This window comes from Mesoplodon mirus (assembly GCF_964341445.2).
Source record: "Mesoplodon mirus genome assembly, chromosome: 8".
Lineage (NCBI taxonomy): Eukaryota > Metazoa > Chordata > Mammalia > Artiodactyla > Ziphiidae > Mesoplodon > Mesoplodon mirus.
In genome coordinates, this window is record NC_138984.1 from 68,070,913 (window position 1) to 68,087,127 (window position 16,215).

The 16,215-nt window shown below is 40.1% G+C and overlaps 2 protein-coding genes across 4 annotated transcripts in view; one reads left to right on the plus strand and one right to left on the minus strand.

Annotated features, from left to right (window-relative positions):
- Positions 1-7,532, minus strand: part of NMI (N-myc and STAT interactor) — a 68,765-nt gene extending 61,233 nt beyond the window's left edge. For all 3 annotated transcript variants that reach the window (XM_082630292.1, XM_082630294.1, XM_082630295.1), the window contains exon 1: positions 7,448-7,532. The gene's annotated coding sequence lies outside the window, so the exon portion shown is untranslated. The remainder of the gene's footprint in view (positions 1-7,447) is intronic.
- LOC309809493 (programmed cell death protein 5-like) lies at positions 4,602-5,209 on the plus strand. Its single transcript, XM_082630613.1, has one exon. The coding sequence runs from the start codon at positions 4,688-4,690 to the stop codon at positions 5,063-5,065; it is 378 nt and encodes a 125-aa protein (XP_082486739.1). The 5' UTR covers positions 4,602-4,687; the 3' UTR covers positions 5,066-5,209.
- Positions 7,533-16,215: the final 8,683 nt, after the last annotated feature.

The window sequence follows — 16,215 nt, forward strand, 5'->3', positions numbered from 1 at the left end:
TGTCCAAGTGTCTGTGATTCACAATAATTCATTCTTTTTTATTCCTGAGTAGTACTCCAAGGAATAGATGTGTCACAGTTTGTTTGAAGGACATCAGTGTACTTTCTGGGTTTGGCTCTTACAAATAAAGCTGCTATGAACATTTTGGTACAGATTTTTAAGTGACATACACTTCCCATTTCTCTAAGATAAGTGCCCAAGAGTACAATTTTGGGGCCATATAGTGGTTGAACGTTTAGGTATTTTTTGTGACAGTTTTATTGAAATATAGTTCACCCATTTAAAGTGTACAACTCAATGATTTTTAGTGTATTCACAGAGTTGTGCAACCATCAGTACAATTAATTTTAAAACATTTTCATCACCTCAAAAAGATACCCCAGGGCTTCCCTGGTGGCGCAGTGGTTGAGAGTCTGCCTGCCGATGCAGGGGACAGGGGTTCGTGCCCTGGTCCGGGAGCGGCTGGGCCCGTGAGCCATGGCCGCTGAGCCTGCGCGTCCGGAGCCTGTGCTCTGTAACAGGAGAGGCCACAACTGTGAGAGGCCTCCATACCTCAAAAAAAAAAAAAAAAAAAGATACCCCACATCCCTAGGCTATCATTCCCCAGTCTCCCCAACCCTCCAATCCTAAACAACCACTAATCTAATTTCTATCTCTATATTTGCCCCTTCTGGACATTTCATATATGTGTAATTATGTGGGGGTTTTGCGACTGGCTTCTTTCACTGAGCATGTTTTCAAGGTTCATTCATGTTCTAACAAGTATCAGTACTTTGTTCCTTTTATGGCTGAATAATATTCCATTATATAGATACAGCACATTTTGTTGATCCACTCATCAGCTGATGGACATTTGGCTTGTTCCTATCTTTTGCTATATGGATAATGCTGCTATGAACATGCATGTACAAGTTTTTGCATGAGCATATATATGCATTTCTCTTGGGCATATACCTGGGAGTGGAATTGCTGGGTCATATGGTAACTCCATGTTTAAATTTTTGAGGAACTTCAAATGGTGCAGCCACCTTGTTTTCCAAGGTGGCTGCACCATTTGTCATTCTCACCAGCAGTGTTATAAAGGTTCTGATTTCTCCACATCCTCATCAACACTTGTTATTATCTGACTTTTTAATTCTAGCCATCCTAGTAGGTATGAAGTGGTATCTCATCGTGGTTTTGATTTGCATTTCTCTGATCACTAGTGATATTGAGCATCTTTTCATGTGCTTATTGGCCATTTGTATATCTTCTTTGGAGAAATGTCTGTTCAGATGCTTTTCTCATATTTTAAATTGGGTTGCCTTTTTATTGATGAGTTGTAAGAGTTCTTTATATATTTTGGATACTAGATCCTTATCAGACTTTGCAAATATTTTCTCCCATTCTGAGGGTTGTCTTTGCATGTTTAATTTTATAAGATACCACCAATCTGTTTTCAGAATGGGCTTACCATTTTATATTCCTACCAGCAACGTATGAGCATTCCAGTTTATATGCATTCTCATCAGCATTTGGTGTTGTCATTATTTTTAATTATAGTCATTCTGATAGATGTATAGTGATATTTCATTGCAGTTTTAAATTTGTATTTTCTTTTTTTTTTATAAATTTATTTATTTATTTATTTTTGGCTGTGTTGGGTCTTTGTTGCTGTGCGCAGGCTTTCTCTAGTTGCAGTGAGTGGGGGCTACTCTTTGTTGCAGTGCCCGGGCTTCTCACTGTAATGGCTCCTCTTGTTTCAGAGGACGGGCTCTAGGTGCAGGGCTTCAGTAGTTGTGGCACGTGGGCTCAGTAGTTGTGGCTCGTGGGCTCTAGAGCTCAGGCTCAGTAGTTATGGCACATGGGTTTAGTTGCTCCGCGGCACGTGGGATCTTCCCCAGCCAGGGCTCGAACCTGTGTCCCTTGCTTTGGCAGGCAGATTCTTAACCATTGTGCCACCAGGGAAGCCCATAAATTTGTATTTTCTAATGGCTAATGATGTTGAACATCTAAATGTGCTTATTTGCCAACTATCTACTTCCTTCAGTGAGTTATACATTCTGTTCATAAGTTTGCCTATTTTTCTAATTGGATTATTTGGTTTTTTACTATTGAGTTTTGAGAGTTCTTTATCTATTCTAGATACTAGTCCTTTGTCAGATATATGAATTCCAAAGTTTTCTCCCGGTTTGTAGCTTGCCTTTTCATCCTGTTAACAGCATTTTTCCTAGAGCAAAGGAAAAAATTTTTTCATTTTGATGAGGGCCAATTTACTAGTTTTTCATTTTTACAGATAGTGTTTTAGGGTCCAATCTAAGACCTAGTCCTTTGATCCTAAAGTCTCTGCCTAGTCTTAGATTCTGAAGGTTTTCTCATGTTTTTGTTTTTGTTTTGTTTTTTCCCTAAAAGTTTGGTTTTACATTTTGCCTTTGAGTACATAATCCATTTGAGTTAATTTTTAATAAGATGTGAGGTTTAAGTCTCGGTTCCTTTTTTGACCTATGGATATCCAGTTGCTCTAGCACCATTTTGGGGATAGTCATTAGTTAAATCCATTTCCCCTATAACATGCCTTCACTAATCAAGGGATTTTAATTGTTGCTACAAAAGACTTGCATGTCCTCCAAGCTGCACATAGCCTAAACAGAAAGATGTTTACCTGAGTAATCATTCCACAAACTTGGAGTCAGCTGCAGGTAGTTTGAGTTAAGCCAAGAGTCAGCTGTGTCTAGTTCCAGCTGAGCTGGTTAAGACTGGATGGGACCACCAACCCTTCAACTGGGCCCACAAAAGTGTCCACTCGGTGACCTCTGGGATGTGCAGAGGCCTATAGCTTAGTCATGCTTGTACAGAACCACGATTATTACACCTTTTCCCAGTCACCTTTCCTCACACTCCCCACGCTCCCTATACCTCAGACTACCCTGTTTCTTTATTCTTTACCCTATAAATGCTCCAAGCCCCTGGCCTTCGGGCAGGCAGATTTCAGATTTGTCCTCCTGTCTCTCCTCCCTCGGTCTGCCTTGTGAATAAACCCTCTCTTTGCTGCAAACCTTGTTGTGCATCAGGCAAAACAAGCCTGGTTCAGTAACAAAAGTCTATTCCTGTTTTTCCTCAATTGAATTACTGTTTCATGTTTGTCAAAAATTAGTTGGACAGGGCTTCCCTGGTGGCACAGTGGTTAAGAATCCGCCTGCCAATGCAGGGGACATGGGTTTGAGCCCTGGTCCAGGAAGATCCCACATGCTGCAGAGCAACTAAGCCCATGCGCCACAACTACTGAGCCTGCGCTCTAGAACCCGTAAGCCACAAGTACTGAAGCCTGTGCACCTAGAGCCCATGCTCCGCAACAAGAGAAACCGCTGCAATGAGAAGCCCGCACACCGCAACTAGAGAAAGCCTGCGCGCAGCAACGAAGACCCAACGCAGCCAAAAATAAAATAAATAAAATAAATAAATTTATTTAAAAAAAATTAGTTGGACATATTTCTGTGAGTCTATTTCTGGCTTCTATTTATCTGTGTGTCTACCCCTCGGCTAGTACCACATTGCCTTGATCACTATAGCTACTTGGTAGGCCATAATATCAGATAGAGTGATTCCTCCCACTTTATTCATCTTCCTCAAGATGCTTTTAGTTATTTTGGGACTGTGCCTTTCCATATAAATTTTAGAATAAATTTATCTAGGTCTCCAAATACCCTAATTTTTAAATTAATTAAACGTATATAATTTAAAAGAGCTATCTAGAGAATACTATTTCAGTCATATTTTTGTCTTTTTAAATTACTTTGTGACATATAGTACAAGTTGGACTAATGCCTATGGCTGGCACTGATTGACTCCTTGACATTGCAGTTTAAAAAGTTGAGTAAGCCATTAGGCTTTTATATTGCTTCAATTAAGGCAAATGCGGGTAAGGAGGTAAAACTGCCATTTGTTTACAGACTTCTACTGCACAGAATGAACATGGTTCATTATAAATATGTTTTTCAATCAAATCAACAAGAAAGAGATAACCAACCCAACAGGAAAGTGCACAAATAGTATAAACAGTTAATTTCACAAACAAAGACATGAATGAAGATGCTCAAACCCACTAGTAAACATAGAAATGCAAATTAAAGTCATAGCAGATCTTTTGGGGGGGCAGGATCTTTCAAAGTGTTAAACATGCACAGCCTTTAACCAACAATTCTACTGCTGGGAATAGTTTATCATACAGAAAACTTAAATGCATATAGAAATATAAAACACAGGATATCCATGTTAGCGTTGTTTGTATAGAGAAAAATCAAAACAACAAAAGTTCATAAATGTGGGACTCACCAAGTTAATTGTGTTTAGCCATATTATTATTATTATTATTATTATTGTGGTACGCAGGCCTCTCACTGTTGTGGCCTCTCCCGTTGCGGAGCACAGGCTCCGGACGCACAGGCTCAGTGGCCATGGCTCACGGAACCAGCCGCTCCGCAGCATGCGGGATCTTCCTGGACCGGGGCACGAACCCATGTCCCCTGCATCGGCAGGCAGACTCTCAACCACTGCGCCACCAGGGAAGCCCTAGCCATATTATTTATACTCTGTAATCATTAAAAACAATGGAGGAGTGGGGAGGGTGGCGGGCGCGCTGAGGGGCTGCCAGCGGTCTCTTGAGTGGGCTGGAGCGTGGCCGCGGCTGCTCTCTCCGGACGGCCGCACCATGGCGGAGGAGGAGCTCGAAGCGCTGAGGAAGCACAGGCTGGCCGAGCTGCAAGCGAAGCACGGGGACCCTGGCGATGTAGCACAACAGGAAGCAAAGCAAAGGGAAGCAGAAATGAGGAACAGTATCTTAGCCCAAGTTCTGGATCAGTCAGCCCGGGCCCGATTAAATAACTTAGCACTTGTAAGGCCTGAGAAAACTAAAGCAGTAGAGAATTACCTTATACAGATGGCACGGTATGGACAACTAAGTGGGAAGGTATCAGAACAAGGTTTAATAGAAATCCTCGAAAAAGTAAGCCAACAAACAGAAAAGAAAACAACAGTTAAATTCAGCAGAAGAAAAGTAATGGACTCTGATGAAGATGACGATTATTGAATTTAAGACGTCTAGAGACTGGAACTTAATGGAGCAATTCTAGGACAGATAACACTTGGCTGAAGTTTAAGATCTCGATGGGATGTTTACTTTGTTTACTGTCTATATGCCTTTTAAAAATAAACTTGTTATGCAAAAAAAAAAAAAAAGAAGAATGGAGGAGATCTATATGTATTTACATGAAAAGATCACTAAGATGTATTGGATAAATGAAAACATGTCACAGAGTAACACGTATAATAAGGTTACAAACATGTAAAAATGTGTAGATCTACAAAGGTGTGTAGAGATATGTAGGAATAACATATATATTACGTATGGCGAGGGAATGGGATTGGAGGTAGATTGGGGAGAATGAGGATTAGGGAAGAGGCCTTTCTGGTTTCACTTTATATATTTCAGTATTGTTCAAATTATTTTTACATTAAGCTCGTTTCATGCATTTCTTTAGTACTTGTAATATTTTAAGATGTTGTGTGTGCGTTTTAGATTGCTGCCAACCTCAAGTAACTCTTATAAGTCAAATTGAACGTATTTAACTGAATGTATAGGAGTAATATAATATTGGCCGACCAAAAATGACTTTTGTTTCCCACCTAATTTATTACGGACTCTTTTAGATTTATGCTATTTTTCAGGGATTATTCCCACATATCACTAAACAACTCTCTTGGCGTTTTAGACAAAGGCAAATCTGGTGCTCATTAGTGAGTCATTTTCTTTGGCTCTGATAAAACTAACATGGGGTTTTAGAGGCACAGAAGTGAGCATTGATCTACTCTTAGACTGTAAGCAGCAGAGATTGTAAAAAGTCGACCATCATTTTCATAGGCAGGGGATACTGGCCATCCATTCCTAATAGGGCAAGAATTTTCAATTTATTTTCTGAAGACTTGTTGAACTTGTGTCTATCCATCCCAGCATCCAGCCTCCGGTGGCACTTGCAAATAGCCTTCCTTTTATTGCCATGTTTATCAGTCAAGGGTTTTGTCTGCAAGTGACTGAATCATGGCTGGCTATCTTAAGCAAAAAAGAAATTTATTAGAAGGTCATCAGGGCTGACCAAATTGATGAGAGGCCAGATGGCCCCACTTGAGAAATGGGAATAATCTCAGGGTGGACAGTATGACCAGGCTGAGCAACAGAAACCATGGCAATGGTCACCTAAGAGGACAACAAGGCCTCTGCCTCTGTGATAGATCTGACCTCACAACCTTGCATGACAAAGTGCAGGACAGTGTCCAATAGGAAGATCCAAAGCCATATGTCCCCTGAATCTGTCAAGGCCAAGCTGGCTACTATCTCCCACTGAAAATACATGTATTGGGAGATTTCTCAAAAGGTAGATGAGAGTGCTAGAACAAAATGCCACAGTTTGCATGGTGGCCATGGCTAAGGGCAAAATTGTGGACTATTATTAACTTGTTAATATGATATTCTCACAGTGATATCAGAGCACAGTTCTTGAGTTACCTTGCTTTTTCAGAAGATCACTCGTTTTCATATAAGAATAATATATCTTACCAGTATCAACAATTGTAAAGTGGTCTTGTTTCATTAGCAATCAATAAACAGCCACATATTGGGGAAGGAAGCGTTTTAAAGTATATAGAAAGCAAACAACAGGTTATTATGGATCTCTTTTTTTTCAGCCATAGAAAGTTATAATTAGGTTTAAATAGGTAAACATGGTGGATTTAACAAATGCATTACTATTCTCTCCTTCCTGAAATCCCACTAAAATGACACTAAATGGGTATATTTTAAAAGATCTTTATCTAATATGAAGATTTTGGATGCTAGAAAACAGACGTGAGTGGCAACTACCTTAGCAGAACAAGGAAGCTTGATCCTGTCTTAGTAGTGAGGGAATCTGAGAAGTAACCATTACACTGTAGAGCAAAAGAAAAATGCTCAAAAATTGATAGTGTCATATACTTGCATAAGTGGTAAAAATGTGAGAATTGGTTGAAAGTGTGTCGAGTAATCATCGTAACTCCCAGATCCATACCCCAACTCTGATCAGCTTAATCACTGCTCTTCTCCTTCTATAGAAGACTCAAGGGTTGTTTTCCCCCTTTGAAGAGGGCAAAATAGAGGATCTCTGGACAGGCCAAAATCAGTTACAATAGAGAGTAGAAGTAATGTACTCAAAACAGAGGTATTAAGTGGATATTTTCATAATGAATGATGAGGCCCTGGTTTCTTTCCCCACTCGGCTTCCAGGTAATGGCAGCCAGACTATCTCTTCCAAGCAAGTTATTGGAAGATTCTTATCTGGGGAATAGGACCAGTCTAAGAGCTCAGACTTAAGCTACCTTTCACAACAACACAGCCTGGCCAAATCACCCTAAAATGAAGATCCCGGCCAACAAGACTCACCTGTGTACTCTGGGTCTTCCTCTTTTTACTTCCAATTCTTAAGTATGAGCAAACACTCAAGGGTCACCAGAAACTGAGAAAGCATCTAATACAAAAAACAGTGATGAAAACAAATGAACAAAAGGGACTTGGAGGCAACAGAGACTAAGTAGAGAGAAGAAAATTTCAAAATCCAACAAACCAATATCCTTATTCAGTCAAAAGGACTGTACATCCATGAAATATAAATATCTACTTTTAAAAGGGTTCATTCCAGGGGAAGAAGAGCAATCTCAAGGGGTTGGAGGGTGGAGCAGGGAGAGGAATGATGGCAGAAATGAAAAACTGAATAGAAGTGTTGGAAGATAAAGTTAGGGAAATCTCTCGAAAAGTAAACAAAAAAGACAAGTGTGAAAGACAGAAGAAGAGATCAGGAAAACTAGAGGATAAGACAATAAGTTCCAACGTCTAATATACAGTAATATGAATGCTAGAAAGAGAAAACTTGAGAAACAGAGAGGAGAAAGCAGCAAATAAATCAAGAAAAATTCCCAAGGGACTTCCCTGACGGTCCAGTGATTAGGACTCCACGTTTCCACTGCAGGGGACATGGTTCGATCCCTGCCTGGTTGGGGAACTAAGATCCCGCAAGCTGCACAGCATGGCCAAAAAAAAAGAGAAAAAAGAAAAATTCCCAATATTTGAGTATTCCAGATGCTAGGAGCCCACCATCCAAAACAATGGTGGGGAAAGTCTCTCGAAGAACATACAACTTCATGAAATTTCACAGCACCAGGGACAAAGAGAAGATTTAACAAGATTCTGGGGTTGGGGAGAAAGAAATTCAGGAATCAAAATATCATCAGACTTCTCAACAGCAACACTGGAAAGCTTGATGCAATGAAGCTTTGATGTCATTAAAATTCTGAGGAGGATAATTTCTAACTGAGAATTCTATAAATTATCAGTCAAGCATATCAGCCAGGATCCTGGCCGGAAAAGAGAGAGTGCACTCCAGGAGGATAATGGAGAAGCTTTAATAAAGGAACTGGCTGTGAAGGTTTGAGCAGAGCCTATTACCACCAGGGCACAAAGGGAAGAATGAATTCCTAGCATGCAGAGGGTAGATTCTCGCAAATGGTTACAAGACAAGAGCTGCATCCTTTAGCAGAGGATGCGGATAATTGCCTCAAGCTGATGGGAAGGAGGCCAGGAAATATAGGCCCCAATCTCCCTCCTCTTGCCTCCCTCCAATCTCCTACCTGTTTCCCACTGGCCAGACACCCTAAAGGCCAGATGGCAAGTGACTCCAACAATGTTGTTTGTAAACCTCAGCTCTCAGGAAACTGAGTAGGCTGGAGATGGGTAGAGTAAGTTATAAAGACTAAATCTGCTAAAATGTGTAAAGCCTTTAGAATAATGTCCATCATTTTTTTTTTTTTTTTTTTTTTGCCCACACTGCTAGGCTTGGAATCTTAGTTCCCCAACCAGGGATGGAACCTGCGCCCTTGGCAGGGAAAGTGCAGAGTCCTAACCACTGGACCGCCTGGGAATTCCCAATGCCCATCACCTTTTAAACACTCAATATATCTTAGTTATTATTGTTGTTGCTGTTATTGTTAGTCCACTATCATTATTGTCATTAACAGGGAACTATTAAAATTCACGTGAAATCGAATACTGACAAACTTTCTAACCATTTTCTAAATCCACTTCCTCTTTCCCTGATAAGGTTCTTCAACACAAATACATAAAATATATTATAAAATTTTATTAGCATAAAAAATATTTCCACTGATACCAGGGACTTTTCAAATTATTTCCAGATTTATTAGTGATACTTCATTTGGAATAAATTTTTATTGGACTTACTGGTAGTGATGTGTAATTCAGAAGTAGTGTGACTGGGCAGAGATAACCACAAAGAATTAAGTCAGCACTGCTGTTTTCCAGGAAAATATTATGGCCTTAATAGTACTTTCCCATGAAGTAACTTAATCAGATCACCATAGTGCGGTTTTGCAAATAAGTACTATAATCCCCAGAAGGGCTAAACAGAATGGGGTAAGAGGTTGGGGTGGGTGGAGTGCTTAATAATAAAATAACAGAATTGAATCGAGCTCAAAATATGACTAGTTCAAAACACAAATAGCCATTATTACACAAAAACGTATTGGTCAGTGTTTCACCACATGTGATGTAAGTTTGAATAATAATGAGATGCCAGTTTTGGTCTACCAAATTAGCAAAACTTTTAAAAATTATTCTATCTAGTGTTTGTTGGAGTGGAAGAAAAATGGTACTCATACTGATGGTGGAGTGTTTATTAGTGCAAACCTTTCTAGAGAGCAAGCTGGTATTATGTATTAAAAGTCCTTAAAACATTCAGACCCATCACAGTCTACATGGAGGAGACAGAAATGAAAAGGATACCATAGTATGCATGGTAGAAATGTGTTCCGTGCACTATGGGAACAGAGAAGTAGAAATGATTCAAGAAATAAACTGCTCAAAAGAAGCAAAGATCATTTCACAAGAGATGGCATTTGGATAGGATTTTGAAGAGTAATAAAAGTTCATCTGTCAGAGAGAAAAATTTCAGAAGTTGGTCACAGTTCTCCAGAGTTACATATCACTATGCAAAAACACAGCAGCGTGGAAAGGCATACTCATCAATAGTGAGACTTCTGATGTGTCTGGAGAGGTGGGAGACAGTTCCTGACATTGCTTTTAAAATCGTAACATAGAGACAAGTTAAACAATTGCCTATCTGCAGCACTCCCTCCCCCCAACCATCAAAAACCCCTAATCTGGCAAAAAAGAAGATGAAACAAGAAGGCTGACATAGAGACAAATATTTAGGAAGCTAAAGTGGAATTTGTTCCAAGCAAAAGGGCAGCCAGGTTAGCAAGGAGTGGGCATGAGCTGGTAGTGGCAAGTAGCCTGAGATGTCACACTACCACTTATAATTGTATTAAATATTTAAGAATAAAATAACTCTGTTTTATAATATATTGACTATTTTGAAAAAAAATCAATTTTAATAAAGAAGTCATGTTTGCCGCTTTTACTAATGAACTTCTATAACCACAAGCACACCAGGAAGGATGACAGAAATAAGGAAAATTTGAGATACGTTTTAAAAAAAATATTTATTTATTATTTATTTTTGGCTGTGCTGGGTCTTAGTTGCGGCATCCAGGATCTTCATTGTGGCATGTGGGCTTCTTAGTTGAGGCATGTGGACTCTTAGTTGTGGCTTGCATGTGGAATCTAGTTCCCTGACCAGAGATCGAACCCGGGCCCCCTGCACTGGGAGTGCAGAGTCTTACCCACGGGACCACCAGGGAAGTCCCTGAGATACACTTTTTAAAAACCCAGGAAGATCTGAAAGCAGCAGTAACAGCTGGCAGTAACTGTTATTAACTAAAAGAAAAGAGAGCAGTAGACGTCTGCCTGCATTCTGAGTCTCCCTGCTTCCTTTTCTCTGGTTTAGAGTAAACTTCTCTGTCCTCCCTTAAAAATTTCTTCTTCCATCTCCTCATCGCTTCTTAATTGGGAAATCCCAGGCAGAGGAGGGGATGGGCCAGCAGTCAGAGTACACAGGACTCCCCCGCCTCTCACATCCAGCTGTGCACATTTTCTTTGACTAGCTGAGAGGGATAAAAGCCAAGAAGGGAAAGAGAGGAAATTCCACTTGGAGAGTCCTAAATGTACACTATTTCTTGAAATGTTTTTCTTCTCTTTATTTCCTCAAGCCATGTGTGTGTGTGTGTGTGTGTGTGTGTGTGTGTGTGTCAGACAGAGAAAGAGAAGAAGAAGGAGGAGGAAGGGAGGGAGAGTGGGAGGGAGAGGGAATTTGAAGTTATTCAGTTGCCGGTTGGTTTGCACCTCTGCTGCCATCTCCACCCTGCTCTATTGGTGAGGGGGAGAGATATAAGGATAATGACAATTTAAATGGAAGACCTTTTAAAATACAGATTTATGTTTTATTCTAATTTGCAAATTATATATTCTGGGACCGGTAGTCATGTACCATAGCTAATTTTCCAAAATTAAGAATGTCACCTGGATTGTGATACTCCAATGGAATAATCAATGTGGACTTCTTTGAAAAATATGCTATAAAGCACCAAGGGAATTGGCATTTACTGAGTGCCTGTTATATGCCTGGTACTTCCCATGTGTTAGCTCACAGAAATCTCACAGGAACCCTGCAACCTATTTACCCACATATTACAGACAAGTAAACTGAAGTTCAGTGAGATAAAACATGCTCAGAAAAAAAAGAAAAAAACAAAAAACATGCTCAGGGTCATAGAGCTAATCCATCTGATTTCAAATCTGTTCTCTTCTCAGTACCACACTGTCTCTCTCTTACAAGTTATCATTATTATTATGATGGGTACGCTTCTGAGGTTGAAGGTGAATTCAATGGAATAACTATGTTTGTGGCAGGGCTTTACCAAAACAGGGCTGTTTTCAAGAATATATTTGTTCATTTGCTCAACAAACCTTACTGATGTGCCAATGATATGTCCTGAATTGACTCTTGATTCAGAAAATGTTATCATGAAAATGAACTCTTAAGATAGTCTGAGAGAAATTCATTCTACCTGTGGAGGATAAAGGAAGGTTTCATGAGGGAGAGGGAACAAAATTTTGAATAGATTGTTTTCTGGTGGAGGAAGGGGAAACATAGATGTATGTGGTACATTTAGAAATGGCAAATATCAACACCCAGTGAAAAATGGCAAAAGTTGTGTGAAAAGCAATGTGCAGGTCTCTGGCACTGAAGCTCTGAACAGATCCAATGGCACAGCAAAAATGAAACATGGAAATGTGTCCTTGTAGTACTTGAAGTGATCATAAAGTAGACTCATGAGTGCTGATGTGCCTGACTTTCATTTCTTCCTCTCCAAGCCAAAAAGGGATAACAAGCCCACAGTTCTGGGACCTCCTGATCTGAGGAAGTCCACATTCTTACAGGTAGCAGAGATGACCAAACTTTAGACACGCTTTCATGATTTAACTATGAGGTGCATTAGAAAGGAGCATCCCTACAATATTGTATCCTTGATCTCAGACAAGTCTGAGTCACCATTCTTGCCAATCCTTAAAATCCACCCGGTTTTAGTAGTTCAGCCTAGCATAAAAAGAGAGTCCCAGAGCTAGAAATACAAATGATCAATAAGCATACAAGAATATATTCAACCTCATTGTTTTAGGATCTACCTAAGTAAATGTGAAATCTAGGGGGCTATAAGACATTTCTCAATGTTTCTCATACTTTTCATGTTTCTGTCCTTTTGCATTATTAGGCTTTGAGATAATTTCTCTTTTCTATATCCCAGGTCTTATTCAGTCTTCAGTTGTCTCCATTCTGCTATTCAGCTCATCTATTGAGGTTTTGTTTCAATTATCATATTTTTCATTACCATCATTGTTCATTGGATCTCTTTCATAATATTCTGTTCTTGTTTCATGGTTACAACCCACTCTTACCTCTTGCTCTATAAATTCAACTTCCACAGATGTTAGCTGAGTTAAGTGCTTCCCTTTCACGGTTGTGATTATTCCTTTAATGGTTGGTGATGCTTGCTTTTCAGTTCCTCCGTGTCTTTGAGATACCACATTTGCCTGTCTGAGAATTCTGCTTCTGTTCAACAGAGTCTGCACCAGTTATTGCTGGGAAAGAGTTGAATCTGATGCCTATTGGGAATGTTACAGTAGCTTATCTTCTGGAAATACCAGCTCCTTTCTGAGTGTAAAAAGTCACCCAGGGAGCTTCCCTGGTGGCGCAGTGGTTGAGAGTCCGCCTGCCGATGCAGGGGACGCGGGTTCGTGCCCCGGTCTGGGAGGATCCCACGTGCCGCGGAGTGGCTGGGCCCACGGGCCATGGCCGCTGGGCCTGCGCGTCCGGAGCCTGTGCTCCACAGCGGGAGAGGCCACAGCAGTGAGAGGCCCGCGTACCGCAAAAAAAAAAAAAAAAAAAAGTCCCCCAGCGTAGTGCCCTGCCTCTGGCCCAAGTGCTCACCCTCACTGCTCTAGTTAGGAGGGAACAGTTCTGCTGTCTCCCTCTTGCCTGGCCAGGGCTGATCTGGTTGACCACTCTGGATGCTTCCCCAATCATACTAATGATTGCTGAAGGGACACTTTCTATTCCTTACAGTCACTGCTATGTGTTCAGAGCAATCCCGAAGCCAACCCCACCTTTAGCAGAAGCACTTTCCTGCTTATGTATTTTCCTCTACTTAGCTAACCATATCTGTTTCTCTTTGGAATTTTTCAAAATTTCTGCTTGATGATGGCGTTTTCCTGATTTTTAGTCCTTCTATGAATGCATTTTTCTCTTAAATTTTTTAATTTTGTGGCTGCTGTGGAATTTCTATAAAGAAGAGAGTTAAGGGCTACAATCTGTTCCTTATGGAGGAGACTTTTTTTAAACATTTTATTTCATATTGGAGTATAGGTGATTAACAATGTCATAATTAGTTTCAGGTATACAGCAAAGTGATTCAGTTATACATATATATGTATCTATTCTTTTTCAAACTCTTTTCCCATTTAGATTGTTACATAATATTGAGCAGAGTTCCCTGTGGTATACAGTAGGTCCTTGTTGGTTATCCATTTTAAATATAGCAGTGTGTACATGTCAATCCCAAGCTCCCTAACTATCCCTCCCTCCCATCCTTCCCCCCTGGTAACCATAAGTTCGTGCTCTAAGTCTCTGAGACTGTTTCTGTATTGTAAATAAGTTCATTTGTATGTGTTTTGTTTTTTGGTTTCATGGATTCCACATATAAGCGATACCATACGATGTTTGTCTTTGTCTGACTTACTTCATGGAGGAGACTTTTAAATCTAATGTTATGCATTGAGTGCTATTGAAACATAGGTAAATAAATAATTATTTCAAAAATGTGTATATATGTGTGTGGTCTTGTATATATTTATTTCTATTTATTTATTCTCCCAATAGCACCTAATGGCAAGGTATACCAAATATATGGTAATACAAACACACACACACACACACACACACACACACACACACACGCTTTGCCATTAAATTAAAAAGTCTATTCCTTCAGAACAGATTGCAGGGACTTCCCTGGTGGTGCAGTGGTTAAGAATCTGCCTGCCAGTGCAGGGGACACAGGTTCGAGCCCTGGTCCAGGAAGATCCCACATGTCGCAGAGCAACTAAGCCCGTGAGCCACAACTACTGAGCCCACGTGCCACAACTACTGAAGCCTGTGCGCCTAGAGCCCGTGCTCCACAACAAGAGAAGCCACTGCAATGAGAAGCCCTCGCACTGCAATGAAGAGTAGCCCCTGCTCGCCTCAACTAGAGAAAGCCCATATGCAGCAACGAAGACCCAATGCAGCCATAAATAAATAAATAAATTTATTTTAAAAAATAGATTGCAGTCCTTAATTCTCTCAAATAAATGAATTTAATTGGATCAAGGAGTCATAGAAGTTCATGAACTAGAGGACTCCTGAAAAGAGCCATGAAAGTTGAAGTAATTATAGAAAGAAACATGTTGTAGACAGTTTCTTGGCCCTTAAGAGGTGCCCTCTAACTTCAGGATAAAAATTCAAACTCCTTAGGTTTGCAAAGAAGACTTGGCTCGTGCCTCCCTCTGGTCTCATTTCCGATCACTTCCCCATCTCCTACCATGCCCCTTTCCCCTGCTAAACTGAAGAACGTGCTGTTCTCCAAAGGAATCAGCTGTTTCAGTTTCTGAATTTCCACATGCGTATTTTCCTCTGCTTAGAACATTTTGGCCCTGGCAAGATTATCACATCCAAATATTAACACTGTTTAAAGATAATTCCTTGTTTAAAGACTCCAACTGTTAATGTGTTTATTGTGATTAGCTACCGTGTTTCATCCCATTATATGCAAAATTATCTTCCTTTTCAAGGATGCCACAGCATGATTTATGTGTGTCAGCCTCCCCTTGACCCTAAGGCCATCAATATCTCTGAGCATTGGCCGTGCAGTGCCAGGGTATTAGATAGGTATAAAGGCTTTCAGAAAACACCATATTTCCCTTCTCTGGGAGAAAACATGTTGGCTTTATTAATGATGTGTGAACAAGAATCAACAGACTTGGGTCTTAATCCAGATTCTGATAAATATGACCTTGACAAGCCAAGACAGTTTATTGGGTTGGCCAAAAAGTGCTTTCAATTTTTAAGTAAAAATAAAAGACACATTTTCACCAAGAACTTTACTGAACAATGTATTCTCCCTTCTGTTCCACTACCCTCTGCCATTTTTCAGGCAACTTCATAATTCCATCTTCCCAAAATTTTTACCTTTTTGAGCAAAGAACTGTTCCAGGTGCCTTTTACAGTCTTCCAGGGAATTAAAATTTTTTCCATTAAGAGAATTTTGTAAAGACTGAAATAAATGGAAATCTGAAGGTGCAGTGTCTAGCGAATACGGCAGATGAATCAGAACTTCCTAGCCAAGCTGTAACAGTTTTTGCTCCGTCATCAAGGAAACATGTGGTCTTGTGTTATCCTGATGGAAGATTATGTGTTTTCTGTTGACTAATTCTGGACTCTTTTCATCTAGTGCTGCTTTCAATTGATCTAATTGGGAGTACTTGTTGGAATTAATCGTTTGGTTTTCCAGAAGGAGCTCTTAATAGAGGACTCCCTTCCAATACCACCATATACACAACATCACCTTCTTTGGATGAAGACCAACCTTTGGTGTGGTTGGTGGTGGTTCATTTTGTTTGCCCCACAATCTCTTCCATTCCCCATT

Coding starts and splice junctions, on each gene's coding strand:
- LOC309809493 (XM_082630613.1), top strand. CDS start 4,688: ATGGCGGAGGAGGAGCTCGAAGCGCTGAGGAAGCACAGGCTGGCCGAG.